Genomic DNA, 19,341 nt, shown 5'->3' with positions numbered 1-19,341 from the left:
AAAAAAAAAAAAGAAAAAGAAAAAAATATAAATGCTTTCAGAATAACCAAGGTAGTTATATTTGTCAGCAATATCTTACGAATAGTATACGTTTTTTTTTTTTTTTTTTTTATCAAAGAATGAACATTTGTCTTCAAATTGTCTTATTAGGAAAAAATAAAAACTTTGACTTCAACAGCCTGACATAATTTGGGCATCCTAGCAATTTATCTCAAGAGTTCCTAATAAATTATTTAAAATCAATTTTCCCTCCCGTTTTACGTAAAGAATATTTTTTGCAAAACGATTTAGACAATTTCAATTTAAAACTAAACGCGTTAGTTATTATTAAAAATGAAACGTTCGACGTTAACCACTCCTCTTTTTGACTAAGAATGTTTAAATGAAAAGAATATAAAAGGGAGGACTCCCGACAACGCGAATGCTTCTTTCAACCTTTTAATATACTCGTATTCCGAATGAGTCATGCATATGTACAAGCGTGTGTATTGACGATATTGGTTTTGTTAAGCTGTGCACGCATGCAGACGACACACGTTGCGTTGCATCGTTTTGCCGGACACAAGACACACGTGCAACCGCAGCAGTGTAGTCCTTTCAAAATAGATACGAACTGTTCGTTGCAAACTTCTCTTCTCGAACTACGTATTTTCTTTTATAATACCTAACGTTCTCTCTTTCATCATATTCTCTGGCGTGTACCGTTCATAGACCGTACGGTATACGCTAAGTACCCATGCATTATACTTTTCCATTTCCTATTCCTAATAGCACAATTTTATTATTGAAATTTCACAATGTTAATAGAAATAACATAATTCCGTATAGAAAAAGCCTATTAGATTATTTCGTTGATTGTCAGTGAAAATCCTTTATCGATTGGCAAATAAGCAAGCAGACTAGCTAGCTAACCGATACGAATGACTCAATAATCGAGGAATGGTCTTTCCGGGCGGGTGAGACCGGTCGATGCACTAAAGAACGGCAGGTGCACCAAATGATCGTTGTTGAGTAGAAAGAAGGATCTTTGGTGTCGTTGATCTTTCACGATCGCACCTTGCACATTCGTATTTGTATTCCTTTTTTTTTATCCTATTCTATCGGACCTTGTATTACATTAAACGACGTCAATTGTACTTTTTGTTTAATCAAAGGAAACAAAAGTTTAATTGTAATAAAGTCTTCTCTTATATTATCTTCGAAAGCTCCGTATATTTATCGGAAAAGTTTATGAGAGTTTTCGCGAGATAATCTATAAAAAAAAAAAAAAAAATAAAAAGCATCTGGCAGCGATATAGGAGTTTGCGACTGCTGGCAGATGGCTTTAATCATTCTCTTGCCATCGCACGCACGAGGCAACTCGAGTAATCGTCTTGGTGGTGGTAGGGTAGTCGTCGTTGTCGTTGTCGTTGTCTTATCGCTGCTCGAAAACTACTCGCGAGAGCTCGTATCGCCGTTCCGTTTACGATCATTTCTATCCGTAAGCCACTCGAGGATTGATTTGGGTCAGGGAGTCTTGTAATATCTAAGACCTCTATCCTCTACTTACAATTAGACCGTGTTAGTTTAACAAGAGGGCGAAAGGAAGGGAACTACGAGAAAGATAGAAGATACGCGAGCCAAGGAAAGAAATGAATGAAAAATATCAAAAATCAATTCAAAGATAAGAATATATTCAATTTTTATTTATTCGAACAGTCGTGTCCTCTGTCTTCTTGCGTATTTTACGCAATCATTTTCCTTATATATTTTCATTATACGAACGAACTATTTTACACGATGATAAGAAAACATATTTTTTTTTTTTTTATTCATTAGCCTAGAAGATCGGTGTGTACAAGTTGAGGAACAAATTATGAACAGAACTTTACTCGTTAATTTACGAACGATTTTAATCCATCTACGATGGATTTGAAGGTGTGCTCGCGACAAGTTCACGATGGTTACGCGACGATAAGATCGCGTGGTCGTAACAGACCCCGTCCAATCACAGATTCAGAAGAAAATTTGATAGTGGACAGTGGCGGTGGTGGTGGTGGTGGTGATGGTTCTTATACGTTAGGGTCGCGTATTCAAATTTCTAGTCGAAATTTTACCGACGACGACGTTCATAGGACATCTTTGGACCAACGTTGGATGAACAATGGGAAAACAATTGTCGAAACTTACGGGACATTGCGCGCACCGTCGAGAAAATATGATACGAGGAGTACAAATCAAACTAATTTGAAAACATTTCGACAAAATTTGGCCAATCAGAATGGCGTACGAAAGGAACCGCGAAATGTACGAAGAAGTCGTTCCTGCGTAATCGTCGATGAGAAGAAATGCAATTTCAAGAACAATAATAACGATAAAGTCATCGATAATGTTGAAGATAAAATTGATCGAGATAGAAACGAGGAACGGACATTGAGATCGTTTATTCCTATCGACGAGAAATCATCTCGACGTGTTATCATCAGACATAGCGGTCTTCCACGATCAAAGATGGTCCAATCCGGTACGAAAAAGTCTGTTGCTGGTGGGATCGTTCGAGAGGAACGGAAAAACGACTCCCATTTAACAAGAAGCGAGTTTGAAAGGGCAGGAGGAGGAGGAGAAGGAGGTTTAGTCGATAAGGATATTGGAGCAAGTGAACCTATTTATGCACTTCCTAACAACGGATCTTCATCTCGAAGCAGACGCGATCGTCGAGCCGTCGTTGTCGATGGAAATTACGTTCAGAGTGGAGACCTTTATCGAACCACTGTCAAATACATCGAGGACGTGAATAAGAATATAGCCGAGATCGAAAATAATTATAAAAGATCAGACAAATCGAATAATTCGAGTTATGGGATGATCAATAAAATATCGAAAGACGAGACAACACTTTGTCTGTCAGATGATTTCTGTGGTTATCTTCGTAACAGAGGTGGAATGGTACCGATGCCACCGATTTCACCAAATTTCGGTGAGAATTTTTCTGACAATCTCGATGAGAGTAACGAACCGATAATATGCAACCGAAGGATCGAAATAGCGAAATCGATACGACATTTATCAGCGTCTGGTACACGTCGGAAAATTCCACCTAGTCCTTCGGTTAGATCTTCCTCGTTGTCGAGTACTTCGAGACATTCAACAGGATCAACTACGACGTCCTCAACTAAATCAACGGATTCTCTTCATGCCATTGATGAATCTACGAATGAAAAAGCCTATCTCTTAAGGGAAAGAGATACTGGCGAATTGGTATCGGCATCGGTTTCAGATGGAATTGAATCGAAGGACGACTCGACTGACGATGATCGATCCTTTGAAATCACCCAGCGTACATCTTGCCAAAATACTTTATTATTAGATGCTAATAATTTAGAGAAAAATCGGCACGAATTTAATGCACTTGCCAGAACAAATCTATCAAATTTGTACGCTCGATGTGGTGACGTATTACCGATGAATTTGGATAATAACAAGTATGGAACTCTTCCGTATAGAAGATCGAAGGAAAGAATTATCGGTAGATCTCTTCACAAATCTATCGAAGATGTTCTCGATAGAACATCTCGTGAAAAGATCGAGCCTTCTTTTAGAGCCTGTTCCAGTAGTATCGACGTCAGCGACGGTTCCTCTTTGACGAGAGATTCTATTTATCCGATGGATGCCACTGACGTCATTCTCAAAGGACAATTGGAGAGATCTCGTTTAAATTTAACAATCGGAGATACTTTTCCAACAACGATTTTTGGATTTAATAATCGAACCAGGCACGATTCATTCAAATCGGATACGAACAATGATGAATCTGGAAAATATTTGCACACACTTTTCGCCACCTTGCCAAGAAGAGGAAACGTATCCAGGGATCAGGTTTCTAATGATTCTCCCAGGCGTCTATCCGGGAACGTGACGTTGCTCGAACCGCTTTACGAGCACGCCGTTAGCGATCCGGTTAAGCCACGGAGTACGGATAACGTGATACCCTGGTGGGAACTTGCTACGAGGAAGTACAGACATCGGAGTTGTCCTTCTCTTCAGGTAAACGAGAAAACTGGGACCCATTTGTAGTCGGCTGCGTTGATATCATTTTATGTGTTTGTTATGATCTGTCAAAGGATTTTCTAACGGTAACTAGAAATATTTTTAAATGTTTCAATTGCACGGAATAGAATGATTTCAAACGATTCTGTTTAATCAATTTGATTTAAAAATAAAACGATTTTCTAGTCGTCGTCGTCGTCGTAAAAAAACACACACACACAAAATAGAAGAAACTTAAAATAGGTTTACCACTTGAAAAAACTTGGATGATATTTCTACCGGTTCTCTCCATTTCAAATTTTCCCCCCATCATAAGAGACCTGTCTGGCAATCTTTCTAAGAAAAACTTTAGATCTGAATCTAACCATAAGATGTGGTAGAAAGAAAGGAAAAGTCAAACCTTAAAAGGTTTCGATCTCGCTATCCTTTTGAATTGTCCTTTATAAAAACGATTGAGAAAGATTTCTTTAGCGATCTTTCGCCGTTTTTCTACCTTTCTCTTCTTTTCTATTCTATTCTATATATATATTTCCTTCTTCTTTTTCCTTTTTTTTTGTTCAAATGTATCTCACTATTTGATATTTCAACTTGTTTATTCGCATAAGCTCTTTTCAAAACCATCTATACACTTTTATTTAATTACATTTCGCACGAAGTTTTTGTAGACCCTGGAATATCATTTCCTGTACATAATTTCCCCCGTTTAAACCGAAGTTCTAAGTGTATATATATGTATATATATATAAAGGGAGACTCCATAACGTATTGCGTTATGAAGGAGAATCGTAGTTTCACGGCCTGGGAACTGTTGGAACTTAACAGCAACAGCAACAGCAGCAGCAGCAGCAACAGCAACAGTTTGTTTCTTAACTCGACTTGTAACGCTTCAAGGATTATACCGAGTTCGCATGATGCGTCTCTGAAGCGGAGGGCACGAACGATCCTTTTTCAGAATTTCTTGAATGTTAATCTTCCTCGTTATCATTCCGTAATACTCCATTTTTTTTTATTCTAGCAAGAGTTTTATACGGTAAGGTCAATCGATATCGAATCATACATAATTCATCTTTCTAAACAAATATTTCTTTAGTATTGTATAAAAGCTGTCGATTCTCTTGTCGCGTATATATTTGCATTGTAAATTAAAAGCAAACTCAAGGACTCTTGACGCAATCCTAATCTTGTTCCTACTACTCCATTTATTTTTATTCCAATTGAAATATTTACACGAAAAATTTACTATTGATTTCGTATTATGTAATTAATATTCTTAAACGAAAATATTTAAAACCTGAGTATTGAATTGACCGGAAAAAATTCGTGTTGATTTATAAATACGTATATTTGATTTAAATGTTTAATATACTACAAACATTTTGATGAAATGTCCATTGTCATAATCACCGAAACAAATGTTCATAGAATCTGTTATTAAACTACAAGCATAGTGTTTATATACATTCATTTCGAACTTGTTATTTAAAAATTGATTACCTGAGATTGAATATATAGATTTTAATAAAATGTGTTCGTAAAATTTTGATCGATCTTTTATAAAAGAAATAAAAATATAATTCGATTATAATATGTTTGAGGATTCGTTTTCGAAGGCTTATCGCGTCCACAAGATCGTGGGGGGAAAGTTTTGTTTGTCTTATTTTATACGGAGCTTAATGAAAGCCGAGAGCGAGTCGTCGAATAGTACTAAAAACTGGACCGGAAACCTTCGGCAAAAACTTAGATGCCGATGATAGAAGCAAAACGAATGGCGGTGCATAGTGAGATGCCTTGTTCGCATCTAAAACGCAGCGAGAGCTCGTCGTACACCACAAGGGTAGGATGGGAAGGGAAGGGAAGGGAAGGGAAGGGAAGGAGAGGAGAAAAGAAACGAAACGAAACGAAAAGAACGCATCGTTTACGGTATCACCCTCGATACGAGTCTTTGAATTCGTTTTCGATGCACATTGTGTATACGCAAAAAGAGAATCGATAGGATTTACAAAAATATTTGATTGCTCCCAAAAAGTTCTTACCGATTAATACTTTTAATCAGTTAAATGTTATCGACGAATAATACTCGCGTCATTAAGAAATGATAATATTTTATATTATTGCGTTAATTTTGCGACAAAATTTAGGAAAACACTTTTCAAATTGATTACCATAGCTAAAAAACTGATTAAATAGCAAATAGCAGGTGTAATTTTTCTCCATGACTAGTATTATACTCGTCAATCATGGCTAATTGGTAAAATATGATTTCAGTCCATAACTTTTTATACTTTTGTTAAATATAATTATATGTATACCGTTGCAATTGTTTCCCTTACGTTTACGTCCTATCCTCGTATCGTCGACAATCAATGGCAATGGCAATGACAATAGCCGTTTCCTCTTTTCCAAGGCTGTGCGTGCGTGAAATATCGTGGCTGATTATTATTTTAGTCAGGGAGTACTTGTCCACGTATAGTACGCACCTATGTATGCAGGTCGACGGTCCTGCATAAGTTTTCTAACGCCAAGGAGGTAGTAAAACGAAACGGATACTTCATATTGAGAGAATTCAATTAAAATAACCATTTTTTTTTTTTTTACCCTCACCGTATATACATCAACGATATTATTTCATTTTAATCAATCCCAGTCAGTATGATTATATACAAAAAGAAAACTTAATTTTTTGTTTTAGGCACATGTTGTATCAGCTTTCGAACAATCCTTATCGAACATGACGCAACGATTACAACAACTCACGGCGACAGCTGAAAAAAAGGTAAACATCGATACATTATCGAAATAATTTTGTTTATTATTTTGTATTTGTTAATTTTTTTCCTCGACAAATTTCACCAAAGACAATGTACGATCGATGTCCGAACGTTTAATGCAATTCTTATATCAAACATGCCAGGCGTCAAAATTCATAAGTTGTCGCGTAAAAATCGAAAAATGTGAAATTAATCGCATTTATAGCAATGCGTTCGTCAAAATGTTAATAAAAAAAAAAGGATTAACTTCTTTACAATCTTGAATATAAATCCTGTGTTAATTGTTCATTGAACACGTTAAGTAACCTCCGCAAATAACCTCTTACTCTCAGCAAGACGCGATTAAAATTGGAAACTCACGCTGTCTAATTAATTCGCACCAAGTAGAAAGAAAAAGAACAAAAAAAAAAAAGAAAAAAGGGAAAACTCTCGAAGAATCGTAAATTGCGATGGTTCGACGATCGAACGATGGATCTTAGTGTACCGCGAACTAGCGCGACCAATAAAAAATCCAACACGTTATCCGGGAATAAAAATTCAACTCCGATATCGTCGTCTTCGATTAAATCCAAAGAATTGAAATCCAAGAATAACGGTAGAACAGTCGAATTATCGAGCAGAACGTTCGGTAATCAATTGCGATCTAATAAGCCAAAGGATTCGACAAAATTTCGTGAAAAAATCTACGAAAAAAAGCGTATTGCGACGGCCGTAGAGAAGTCGTCGCAAAGAGGCTTTCAAGTTGAAAATTCTAGGACGAAAAAAAGTTTAATTCCTAGCATTGTAAAAACTTTCAATCGAAATATCAAACTAGACGAATCGATGACAATAAAAAAAAAACGGATGGCGAAGGAGCTTGATAGATCGGATAAGCTCGGGCAGGAATCAAGTTCCAAGTCGATGAGACAATTGTTTAGCATCGCTGATTCTTGGAGTAGTGATTCCTTAGTTAGTCATTCGGATAGTTGCACCTGTTGTCACAAAAAGGAATTATGTCCTATTCACGGAAAGAATAGTTTCGCGAATAATAAAAGATAATCGATTTTATAGTCATCAAAGGTAGGATAACTTACATAAAACTCTAAAATGGGAATTGGCCTTACTAAGAATTTGTTCCAATTATTTTTTGTGCATTTAACAGGATTCCGAATTACAAGAGTTACGGGAGACAATCGAGAGGCTTCGAAAGCAAAGCGCGGAAGCTGGATTGAATAACGGACCAGGAGGATCAGGGAATAATGGACGACGACATACTCTTGGCGATTCGGATTCTGGTAATACAGGATGCACCGGTGGGGGTGGTAACAGTGGACATCATCAAGGTGCATCAATGGCAAGACAGTTGTCGGCGGACAGCGTCACTTCGCTCAATTCTTTGAGCAGTGCTTGTTCCGCGAGTAGTAGCCATCAGAAAAAGAAGGGTTGGTTACGTAGCTCCTTTTCAAAAGCATTCTCCAGGTCGCGAAAGAACAGGCATGGTTCAGTTTCCGATGCCGAGGATTGCAAGGACGGTGCCAGTGGAGAATTGAGCGTCCCAAATAGTCCGAGATTACCGACGGCCTCGAAACACGAAAACGTGAGGAACCAAAGTGGCACCAGGAGCAACGGACAAAAATCACCAGAAGCTGAAAATCCTCTTACCGGTAGCAAGAGTAGCTCTGCATTGTATAAAAAGGAGGACGAGGATGTGGACGAATTGAAGAAACAACTCAGAGAAAAGGATCTCGTTCTCACGGATATCAGATTGGAAGCACTCTCCTCGGCCCACCAATTAGAATCGCTAAAGGATACAGTCATCAAGATGAGAGTAAGTTTTCTTAGAACTTCGTGCTTCTCGACGAGAAATCGTTTGAGATCGTTTCTACTAATAATAATTGATGATTGTCTTTCTTATAGAACGAAATGCTCAATTTGAAACAAAACAACGAACGTCTACAGCGGCTGGTCACATCGAAATCTCTTACATCTTCGCAATCGTCTCTCCCGAGCGATCCCGACAGGCGTTTCAGTATGACGGAAGTAGCCTCGAGCGTTGCTGCCCTATCGAATGGTGAGAGTAGTTCAACTGCGGATCAATTGGAAGATCTCAATGTACCGGAGCATTCTGTCGTGCCATCAACGACTTCAACTACGACCGCCGAGCCAGCATTAGACCATGACACCGATGGAAAGAGAATTAATGTTGCTGTCTATCTTGGGAGTGAAAAAAATTTCAATTACAATCTAATATCTGGTAACACCTCGGATAGTGGCATCATCGGCGAACCTCCGCATTGTGTTATCGCAAACGTTTGCATTAGTAATAAAACCAGCTGGGATGCTCTGGACTCGATTGTACGACGATGTTTCAAGGAATACGTATCGAGAGTTGATCCCGTTACGAATTTAGGTCTCGGCATTGACTGTGTCGCCGCTTATCATCTTGGTGAAGCTTCAAGGTTAGCTAAGTCTCTTTTACTTTGTCTAGTTATGAGCAAACAACTCGAAGCAATTTTAACTTATGTACATATAATTTATAGGTATATAAATATTATTTATTTTAACAGGTGTACGACGGATTCTCAACATCCGGAATTACTACCGTGCGGTTATTTAATAGGACACGTGAAAACAATTTATCTGGTGCTCTCTGGTTACTCCTGGCTTGCTATCGACACTCTAATACCACGTTCTATTGTTCAACGACTAATATCTCTCTTAACGGAACATCGCAGAGTCATTCTTTGCGGACCTAGCGGTACCGGTAAAAGTTACCTGGCAGGGAAACTGGCCCACGCTCTCGTAGATGCCGATACAGACTCGAAAGACGCGGCTGCCGTGGCCACCTTTATAGTTGACCACAAATCAAGCAAAGAACTTAAACAATACCTCGCTCATATCGCTGAAAGATGCGACTCTAATGCAGCCGACGAATTACCGAGAGTGATCATTTTGGAGAATCTTCAACATGCCGCCTCTCTTGGCGAACTTTTTAGTGGTCTTCTCGGTACCAGACACTCGTCCTGTCCAGCAATCATCGGAACCATGAGTCAGGCTACTTGCAGTACCACAAATCTTCAATTACATCATAATTTTAGGTATAGACGAGAAAGCATAAGCTTCTCATATTTCAAGTCGCCTTATTCGTCTGGAATATAAGCAGTTTACGCATATGCTTTTCTACCTTTTTCAGGTGGGTACTGTGCGCCAATCACATGGAACCGGTTAAGGGATTTTTGGGCCGTTACCTCAGGCGAAAGCTACTCGAACACGAATTACGTGAATCAGGTGGCACAAGAAACGCAGAAATGGCCGCCGTTGTCGAATGGCTACCACGCGTCTGGCTACATCTTAATAAGTTCCTAGAAACGCACAGCAGTTCCGACGTAACGATAGGTAAGAAAATTACTTATAGGATCATTATTCGAAAATTTTCCTTATTATACCATAAAAAACACAAACATTTTTAGGTCCTCGACTCTTTCTTTCTTGCCCCATGGAAGTGGCAGGTTCTCAAGTTTGGTTCACGGATTTGTGGAACTATTCTGTAATACCGTATCTGGTTGAGGCTGTCAGAGAAGGCCTAACGTTGTATGGAAGACGCGCAAGTGGGAGTGGAAATGGCGAATCCACATGGGAAGATCCTGCACAATTTATTACCTCCAGTTATCCGTGGATCTCGACGCACGCTGTACACGGTGGTAGCGATGCTCTTCTTCGTTTAAGGCCCGAGGACGTTGGTTATGACGTCGTTACCTCTGGTCATACCTCAGGCGTAGGTGCATCCAGTGTAAAGAGCCTCGGAAGTACACACAGCGACACCGAAGGAGATCCTCTTGTTAGTATTCTTTATTCTTCAAACCACACTTCTTGCTTGATACCATTCTCTGCTTTTCTATTATACATAACTAATTTTCCTCTTTTACAGTTGAACATGCTGATGAGACTTCAGGAAGCAGCTAATTATTCAAGTCCCCATAGCAATGACAGCGATTCCGTTACTTCGCTCGATTCCTCTCACACTCGACATTCGGAGGACTTGAGTTCCTCGACGTCATCGTCAAGGGGCGTAGAATCTGCGCTCTGAAAGATAGGTCGTGCGAAATCAAAAGTACGACTCGAGAATAATATTTAGGAGATAATCGCCATCGTACATACGACAATTAAAAAATTATGAAATAATATTAGGTCAAATAATCGAATATTGAACAGAGACCCCGATAGGTGAGCGATGTGATTTGAAAAATTTTTCTACGAAAAAAAAAAGGTGTCGTGTAACGTACCCTGACGCGACATATTTTCAACGTGAAAATTACTGATGTTAATGTATGTATAATCATACTAATATTATTATATATTCTCGGCCATCCAATAACTATGTATGATACGACTACCGTACAGGAAATTTCAATTCCTTTGTTTTTTGTTAATTATTTTTTCTTTCCTTTATATTCTTTTTTATATTCTTCAAAGTAATTGCATTTAAATTGCATGCAAAATAATGTCTCTCGTATACGTTGAAAAAATACATTCAGTACCTATGGTTGGCCTATATCTAAGTTCTACGTGCGTCGAGCACTTTGGTGTGATATTTAATTAAATAAGTAAATGACAAGTATATAAGAGATATAATTCCGTGTTTTTTCCGAGTAATAATGATCATGCGGAGATAAATAACGTAAATAACATCTCCATGCAATGCAATAATCAATGCTGCCGTTACCGAAGTACGAATTTCTTTTGAATGAATGCATTTCTACGATTGAGTTCGTTATACGAGAATCGTATAGTACAGCCTATAAAAAAAAAAAAAGAAAAGAAAAGTGATATACTCAAAAAAGTTTTGCTGGTATACAGTATTATCATAGAACGTAGAAAGATGGACTAATAATGATCTAAGCGAAGATGTAGGAATGGCAGAAGTCGCTATTCCACTCGTCCACTATTTTCAGGTAATCTATAATCTATGTTTTCTTAGACGGATCTCATGGACGGATGGTTCGATGCAGCATATATATGTATTTGTTTCGCACTCGAGAACGCGAAGCAATTCGAGATAATCGTGCGCGCGAGGATAGTCTATTTATACATACTTTGCTACGAAAGCTCTATTTAATTAAAAAAGAACAAAAATGTTACTATATATAATACACACGCGTATATACGTCTCTCGACTATACGTACACATGTACACGTTAATACACGTTACATACATATACATACACGTAAACGCATGCGCCTGACATATACATACACATATACACGTTACATACGCGAATGATGGCGCTAAAATATGTATTATGAACAAAAAAAAATGAATAATAATTATTCGATAAGATATGTGAGTAATTCTGGTCATGTAATGTTGTAAATAAAGTATATAAGGGTTATTGTGCGAAGACGTTGAAGGAAAAAAGGAGCTAATGTGGAAACTTGACTCGAAGTTTGGTATCATAAGCTTTTACAGAGATCTCTTGTGGTGAACAGAAAGAAAAGTAATCATACTGCAACATTACACTAAATTTGTAGTTTCTCTTTCACTCCCACAAGTTTCTCTTTACTGTTAAGCCCCGACAAGTACCACGAGCTACATTCGCTATATACATATTGTACATGTTATCGAGCTGAGAAAACATTCTCAGATCCCAATCTGTGACACGAACTTTAAAGTATGTTAACGATTATACAATCGTATTAACAGGTTTTTTACGTTTGTACCGTATTTATACGCTGTACGGCGCTACATCCAAAATTTATCCAAATAATGGTAATTATTGTGACATAAAATAAACCACATTAAACTCTAACGATCTGTAGCATTAAATGATTTTACGCCTTCTTAGACATTACTCAATCATCGACCAAAACTAAATTATTTCATCGTCGATTTTAAATATGTTCAATGTTACTATATAAAAAATATAACATATAAAAAATACAACATATATGCATATATATATATGTGTGTATATATATATATAATATCAAATTTATTATGCATAGCTATAGCAAGATTTTTCTACTATTTCAAATTAAAAACGATAATCTATAAAATATCTTATTTCTTGCTTTATATTACCGATGATCTAGAATCACATTAGAAACATATTTCCTTTTCTTTATACAGTATTCAACGACGCCATAAATGATAAGAAGCCTTCTATCCATAGCGGTAAGATGTGCATCTGAAATAAGCGGAAGAACATCGGCCATTATTGTCTCGCGAGCAATAAGCTTTTCCAATGACAAGCTTAATGTACCACCACTGAACATTTTTAAACGATCCCATGTAGTTTTATGTATCCTAAAACAGAAAATGTTTCATTCTATCTTATCATATTATGTTGATTATCATATTATTTTACAAAATTCTTATACATACATGCAACATTGATAAAGAGGTGCTAAAATGTCAAGATGATCAATATCAGGATTACCAAGACTCTTCCCATTATCTATTAATAATACAGCAGGATTATGAAAATTATTTTGTGCTAATTCATAGTGATGTCGATCACCATTATCCATCAAGAAATCAAAAACTGCAGTATCTATCAAATCCAATAGCCTACTTGAAAATTGTGGTGAATATGCTTTGGATTCTTTGACCTTATAAAAAATATATATTTTTTTTACATATATTAACATTGTATAGGTACGTAAATTTATCATTCATGTACATATGTATGAATAAAATTCACCTTCTCGCAATAAGCATCATCCGTTTCCCATATAGCCAATTTTTTTTTCTTATATGTTCTTTGCCATGGATGTCGATGTTTAACAAGATGCAAGTAACGTGGTAACCAGAATATTAATGCACCTTCTAAGATATTACCAGTCCCACAAACTGGATCGTTCGAAGAACAGTAATGGCAAACACCATACAAACATGTATCATTACCCTCCTGATACATAGTAGCATGTAATTCTGGTGTTGCATGCTTACGAATCTCATTGGTAAGATCAACTGAAATTTAACAATGTGATAATCATTAGCGCAACTATTCCTTTTACTTAAAGAAAATTATTAAATTTTATTTATCATACGTTTTCGAATAACAGCAAGGGGCACTCTTCGTAAGGCAAGTAGTGAAGACAAATGAAATGCTACGATTTCTGCGTTATGACGATCTTTTCCATAATAAACGGGTCCATGAATAACTGTATCTCTAGAATACCATTGTGGTTTAAACACAGCTTTTGCCCCATTCTCCAACGTCAGCATAAGTTTCAATTGTGTACCAAGGACAGCATTGTCTGCATGTTTTATTTTCGCTTTCCTCAAAGCATTAAGTATAGTCCCTAATTCTGGAGCCGATGGTGGAATTAACTGGTGAGCATCAGGCCACTATACACACGATGTTGCGTGTGAATTATCAGCATCCAACATCTTTATACATGAAAAATTATCATAAACGAAGTGTCAAACTATAGACAAGAAATATAATAATTAATAGAACTAACATTGTTATTAGGAATACTCCATATGTCTTCGTATACAACATTGTCCATAATTTTCAATTCAGACAATAACCGTTCGAGGACTATCAAATAACTCGTATTTTGTTTAAAATATTTCGAAGATAACATTTGTATCTCTTCCTTAATTTTTGCATGAATATCTTCGGACTTCTGTGAACCTTTGCCATTTTCATTTTTTCGTAAAGACGACGATGGCCCTTGAAGATAATTTTCCTCTACCAGGGGTAAATTTTTGAATTGTGACTTTTGCGATGAATTCTCTACTATTATGCGAATGAAATAAATGTTTACGGTTATCACAAGAATCAAAAGTGCGCCCAGGGCGAGTAGAGCACAACGTCGACCAATCATCTGCAAAAAGAAAAACGAGATAAAAAATTTAATATCTTAATGTTAATCGATGGACAGGATATTGATTTTCTTTTATGATAAAGTAATTTGTTGACATATAATATTGGTAACTTATACGATTAGTTCCTTATTAAATTTAAATTACAATTTTATTGTATAGGGAGCAAATAGAATTTTTATTTCAGGAATTAAGTATATATTAAAAAATTTTGTACTTTAATTTTAAAAATTATGGGGACACTATAATACTAATATGACATTTATATATAATTTATAAAACATTAAAATATCTTATAAAGAAAAAATACAAAAAAAATATCTGGCATACCTCTAATTCTTGAGATGTCAAAATGAAGTTCAGCTATCCCATGAGAGTTATGATGCGAAACATTTTTAAAGGAAGTTTTTAATGAAACAAATGACTCGATACAACTCTGTAATAACTCACGCCTACAGATAATTGATTAAACTCAATATTTAAAAAACTGAGATCGGTCATATTGGATTTTAATTTTAATTACACTTTATTTTTATAAATACTAATCTTTTATGTAATTCTAGAAACGTCGTATTAACAAACGATGCTACGAACGATGAATACGTTAACATTAATATCACGTGAAATTTAATAAATTAACACGTGTCTTTCATTTACTTGGATAAACTCACTATTAATAAAATATGTCACATTTCAACGATTACACATATGTTAATAATATTTTTTTATATTTTTATCTATTCAGCCGTGTAATTAACCGACATCTTTTCGATCGGACCTCCCTATCAATACATATGCCATAATAATGTTACTGAAGTCAAATGAGCCACTTTTTATCTTACGACAACTATTAAAAATTATTATTATCAAAAATATTAATAAAAAAAAAAACTTATTGTTACAATAACTTAAATATTATTAATATATTTTTATTTGACAAATTTAAATTATTCTTACTTTTTAAATTAAATAAGAAACTATAAGAATTTTTGAGAATATGGCAAATACTTTCTCATGATTTAACATTAAACATTAAATATTAAAAATATTAATAAAAAATGTGAAATATATATATATAATTAAAGAATTATTAAATATTTCGTTAATTTACGATTGAAATATTTGTAATATGAGATGCGATCATGACCAACGTATTCAAAAAGTTGTACCAACTACGAAAAACATCAGCGGTCTTCAAAGTGGCACCATTGTACGTTCCTTTTACACTTTCTGTGCTGGAAAGTGGCATGTTCTTTGAGAACTCGTGTTTCATATTCTGAAATATTAGAAGAAATCCGATTGATTCTTAATTTAAAAAATGGTTCAAAAGAAGGTAAAAATATTATATTATCATAGAATGCTTATATTTTTTTCTTACTTTAAAGTAATCGAATCTTTTCACTCATTTAATCTTTTTATGTTTCCAATATAACCAAACAACATTGTTAATGAAAAAATATATCAAAATACATCAACAATTTATAAAATAATTGTTTTTTATATAAATAAGAAATAAGCATTTTAATCAAATCGTAATTTAATAATTAATACAATTTATTTGTTTACTTATAAACATTCTAGCCAAAGAAGAAGGTCGGGAAGAAGGTAGCTGCTGCACCTTTAGCAGTGAAAAAAGTTGAAACGAAGAAAGTAACTAACCCTCTTTTCGAAAAACGTTCCCGGAATTTTGGTATAGGTAAGTAAAATATCTATATTTCAAATTGTTTTCATGGTAAATACTAATTCCTACTGTTATTATTCGGAAAATATTTAAGTACCTGTTACTGTGTTACAGGCCAGGATATCCAACCTGCTCGTGATCTCAGCCGCTTTGTCAAATGGCCCAAATATATTCGCATCCAGAGACAACGGGCTGTTCTTCAAAAAAGATTGAAAGTACCACCTCCAATCAATCAATTCAGTCAATCTTTGGACAAACAAACAGGTATCATACTTAATTGTTTTTTTATCTATGCATCAATTTGACTTTAGAAAAAAATGGATTATCAAAACTTAATAAAACGGTTTTTTTTTTAAAGTATTATAAATAGTACCAAACAAGTACAGTGTTATTGAATTATAGCAACGCAGTTGTTCAAGATATTGGATAGGTATCGTCCAGAATCTGCAGCAATGAAAAAAATGCGACTAAAAGCTAGAGCAGAACAGAAGGTTGCTAAAAAAGAAGACACGCCCACTAAAAGGCCTAATGTTTTACGTAGTGGAACTAATACTGTAACTACCCTTGTGGAACAGAAGAAAGCGCAATTGGTTGTTATTGCACATGATGTAGATCCTATTGAGGTACGTAAAAATATTCTCAATATACTATATATATTCTATTAAGTTTAGTATATATTTCTATGATGTAAGAATTTCTTCACCTGATAATAAAACCGACAATGTTAGTTTTATTAGCATGATGAGATATGACTCTGAGAATTTACTTTTAATTATAATTATTCATTTTTACTTTGTAATATTATATTTATTCGTATACTAATATTAATTTTTATTTGACAACAGATAGTACTTTTCCTACCTGCTCTATGTCGTAAAATGGGTGTTCCATACTGTATCGTAAAAGGCAAGGCAAGATTAGGACGTTTAGTTAGGCGCAAGACCTGCACTGTTGTAGCTATTACTCAGGTACATATTGTGTTTGATAAATTCTATTATGCGATATGATACAAATTTTCATATGATGATTATAAACAAGAGCCAATCCCATGAAAAATCATGATATAAAATATCCAATATATTCTGACATTTAATAATAATGAAACAATATAGTAATAAAAAAATCTACTTCTATGGCTTATGTAATTTATTCTATTATTGTTTTATAGGTTGATTCTGGTGATAGAGCCAACTTCTCTAAGATAGTAGAAGCTATCAAAACTAACTTCAATGATCGACAGGATGAGATCAGGCGTCATTGGGGAGGTGGTTTATTAGGTAGCAAATCTGCTGCACGAATAGCAAAACTGGAGAAAGCTAAAGCTAAAGAACTTGCTCAGAAGCAGGGTTGATCTATTTTTACTGCACATTCTGTATGATAATCGTATACAGAATAAAACAAAAAATAAATAAAATTTATTTGATTTTATAACTTTATTAAACATTCGTTATGTCTTTATTTTTTAATTTTGTAATAGTTTCTATATATTACCTGCTATATTATTCATGTTTTTAATTTTTTTGTAGTACTTTTAGAAGCACTTTCACGTTTTCTTTTTGACGACTCTTCAGAAGTAATTACACCATCTTCTTTGTCATTAATTTCTTCGAGATTAACGCTTTCTTCCTCTTGTTTCTTCGCAGTATTATCTGCGCGCTTTCTTTTCTTACGTTTCTTTTTTTTCTTACAATTAGACGATGAATTGTTATTCTGATTTTCATTACTCTCCTGATTATTTGTTTCCTGATTTTCATTATTCTCCTGGTTATTAATTTCTTGATTTTCATTGAAATTTGTATATTCTGTTTCTATACTCGTGCCATGCGTTCGAGGAGTATACGATGGTAAAGGAACGTCAAAATTTCTTTTAAACATAGCAACAAAGAAACCATTACATAAATCTACTTCGGGTTTAGCATAAATGCATTTTTTTTTGCAACTGCTATCCTCCGAACTGTAATTTAACCAATCTTTTTTAAGATATTTGTTAATAGATACAAGCTTATATGCATCTCCAATGTTAGTTAGAATTTCATCTATCACATCTTCGTTTTCTTCTCGATTTAACGAACAAGTACTGTAAACAACTTTCTTTACAGATGGAAAGTTTAATAGAGCATGTCGTAAAAGAAATACTTGGAATGCTTGTAAACTTTTTAAACGTCCTTCATCGTATTTACCATCTTTTTTACCCACTTTTGGTCTATCGATAATACCTGGATTGTAAAGTAAATAATCAAAAATTGTAGATAAATTGTCTTTTTTAAAACTTTGAAATTTCAAAAATTTTAAATTATTACCTGAACCAGAACAACTAGGATCAACTAAAATATATTTGACGTCTGGACATTGACTTGAATCAAGGCACAAAGCATCTTTATTTATAGTACGAACACAGCTAGAATTAGTTGTTTTTAATAATTCGGATAGTGTTTGATATCTTCTGTCTTCAATTTCAACCGCATAAATAGTTCTAATAAAAATAAATTATTGTGTAATCAAGTAAAATCCATTGTGCTTTACGAGTAACTGCAAATAAATACGATTGAGAGTGCCTTACCCCATATTTTGTAATATCGCAGCCAAATGCGAGGTTTTCATCCCTGGAGCTGCACACATATCCAAAACAACAGATCCAATTGGTGGATTAAGAATGAACGATGGGAGACAACTCGCCTGAGAAAAATATAACAAATATACTACAATAATTAGTTACAAAATAATAAGATTATTTAAAACAAATATAAGTAATACCTTATCCTGCAATAATACTTTTCCATTTGTATAACTCGGATGATTAAAAAATGATGTACCATGTGGAAAAACAAGTAATTCAGGTACGTGATAGTCTTTAGTAAAATACGGTTCTGATAAATTTGATATTAATTTCAGATAAGATGAATAATCCGTATATTCGAGCAATAAAGACCATCCTTCGTATTCAAAATTTTCTATAGCTTCTTGAACCGATAACAGTAAAGTATTTACACGCACATATCTTGGTTTTGATACTGAAAAAAATATAAAAAATATTAATAATCGACATATATATA

General features: G+C 34.8%; 5 protein-coding genes across 5 annotated transcripts in view; 3 read left to right on the top strand and 2 right to left on the bottom strand.

The window, feature by feature from the left end:
- LOC106788952 (protein sickie-like) overlaps positions 1-12,580 on the top strand; it is a gene marked incomplete at its 5' end in the record, with an annotated part of 41,681 nt that extends 29,101 nt beyond the window's left edge. Inside the window, 7 exons of the mRNA XM_014752703.1 lie at positions 6,716-6,799; positions 7,936-8,601; positions 8,691-9,232; positions 9,341-9,871; positions 9,967-10,169; positions 10,244-10,611; positions 10,702-12,580. Coding sequence (XP_014608189.1) covers positions 6,716-6,799; positions 7,936-8,601; positions 8,691-9,232; positions 9,341-9,871; positions 9,967-10,169; positions 10,244-10,611; positions 10,702-10,860 — 2,553 coding nt within the window. The remainder of the gene's footprint in view (positions 1-6,715; positions 6,800-7,935; positions 8,602-8,690; positions 9,233-9,340; positions 9,872-9,966; positions 10,170-10,243; positions 10,612-10,701) is intronic.
- Positions 6,809-7,927, top strand: LOC106788956. The gene has a single exon (XM_014752707.1). It carries the CDS (start codon positions 7,263-7,265, stop codon positions 7,830-7,832), a length of 570 nt encoding a protein of 189 aa, XP_014608193.1. The 5' UTR covers positions 6,809-7,262; the 3' UTR covers positions 7,833-7,927.
- On the bottom strand, positions 12,223-15,395 carry LOC106788955 (glycosaminoglycan xylosylkinase). Its single transcript, XM_014752706.1, has 6 exons — positions 14,938-15,395; positions 14,241-14,609; positions 13,824-14,124; positions 13,475-13,743; positions 13,156-13,382; positions 12,223-13,077 (listed from the first exon to the last, which is right to left on the bottom strand). Exons 2-6 carry the CDS (start codon positions 14,607-14,609, stop codon positions 12,849-12,851), a joined length of 1,395 nt encoding a protein of 464 aa, XP_014608192.1. The 5' UTR covers positions 14,938-15,395; the 3' UTR covers positions 12,223-12,848.
- Positions 15,396-15,818: 423 nt separating this feature from the next.
- On the top strand, positions 15,819-17,706 carry LOC106788968 (60S ribosomal protein L7a). Its single transcript, XM_014752733.1, has 6 exons — positions 15,819-15,940; positions 16,189-16,303; positions 16,403-16,552; positions 16,691-16,911; positions 17,134-17,256; positions 17,457-17,706. The coding sequence occupies exons 1-6, from the start codon at positions 15,926-15,928 to the stop codon at positions 17,637-17,639; spliced, it is 807 nt and encodes a 268-aa protein (XP_014608219.1). The 5' UTR covers positions 15,819-15,925; the 3' UTR covers positions 17,640-17,706.
- LOC106788967 (probable 28S rRNA (cytosine-C(5))-methyltransferase) overlaps positions 17,672-19,341 on the bottom strand; it is a 3,170-nt gene continuing 1,500 nt past the window's right edge. The window contains exons 3-6 of the mRNA XM_014752732.1: positions 19,043-19,299; positions 18,849-18,964; positions 18,589-18,761; positions 17,672-18,504 (exon numbers count right to left, since the gene is read on the bottom strand). Coding sequence (XP_014608218.1) covers positions 17,792-18,504; positions 18,589-18,761; positions 18,849-18,964; positions 19,043-19,299 — 1,259 coding nt within the window. The 3' untranslated portion in view covers positions 17,672-17,791. The remainder of the gene's footprint in view (positions 18,505-18,588; positions 18,762-18,848; positions 18,965-19,042; positions 19,300-19,341) is intronic.

This window comes from Polistes canadensis, unplaced genomic scaffold (genome assembly GCF_001313835.1).
Source record: "Polistes canadensis isolate GaletaPanama2010 unplaced genomic scaffold, ASM131383v1 scaffold_158, whole genome shotgun sequence".
Classification (NCBI taxonomy): domain Eukaryota; kingdom Metazoa; phylum Arthropoda; class Insecta; order Hymenoptera; family Vespidae; genus Polistes; species Polistes canadensis.
The sequence above is the reverse complement of the archived record's forward strand: the minus strand, read 5'-3'. Positions and strand labels throughout refer to the sequence as shown.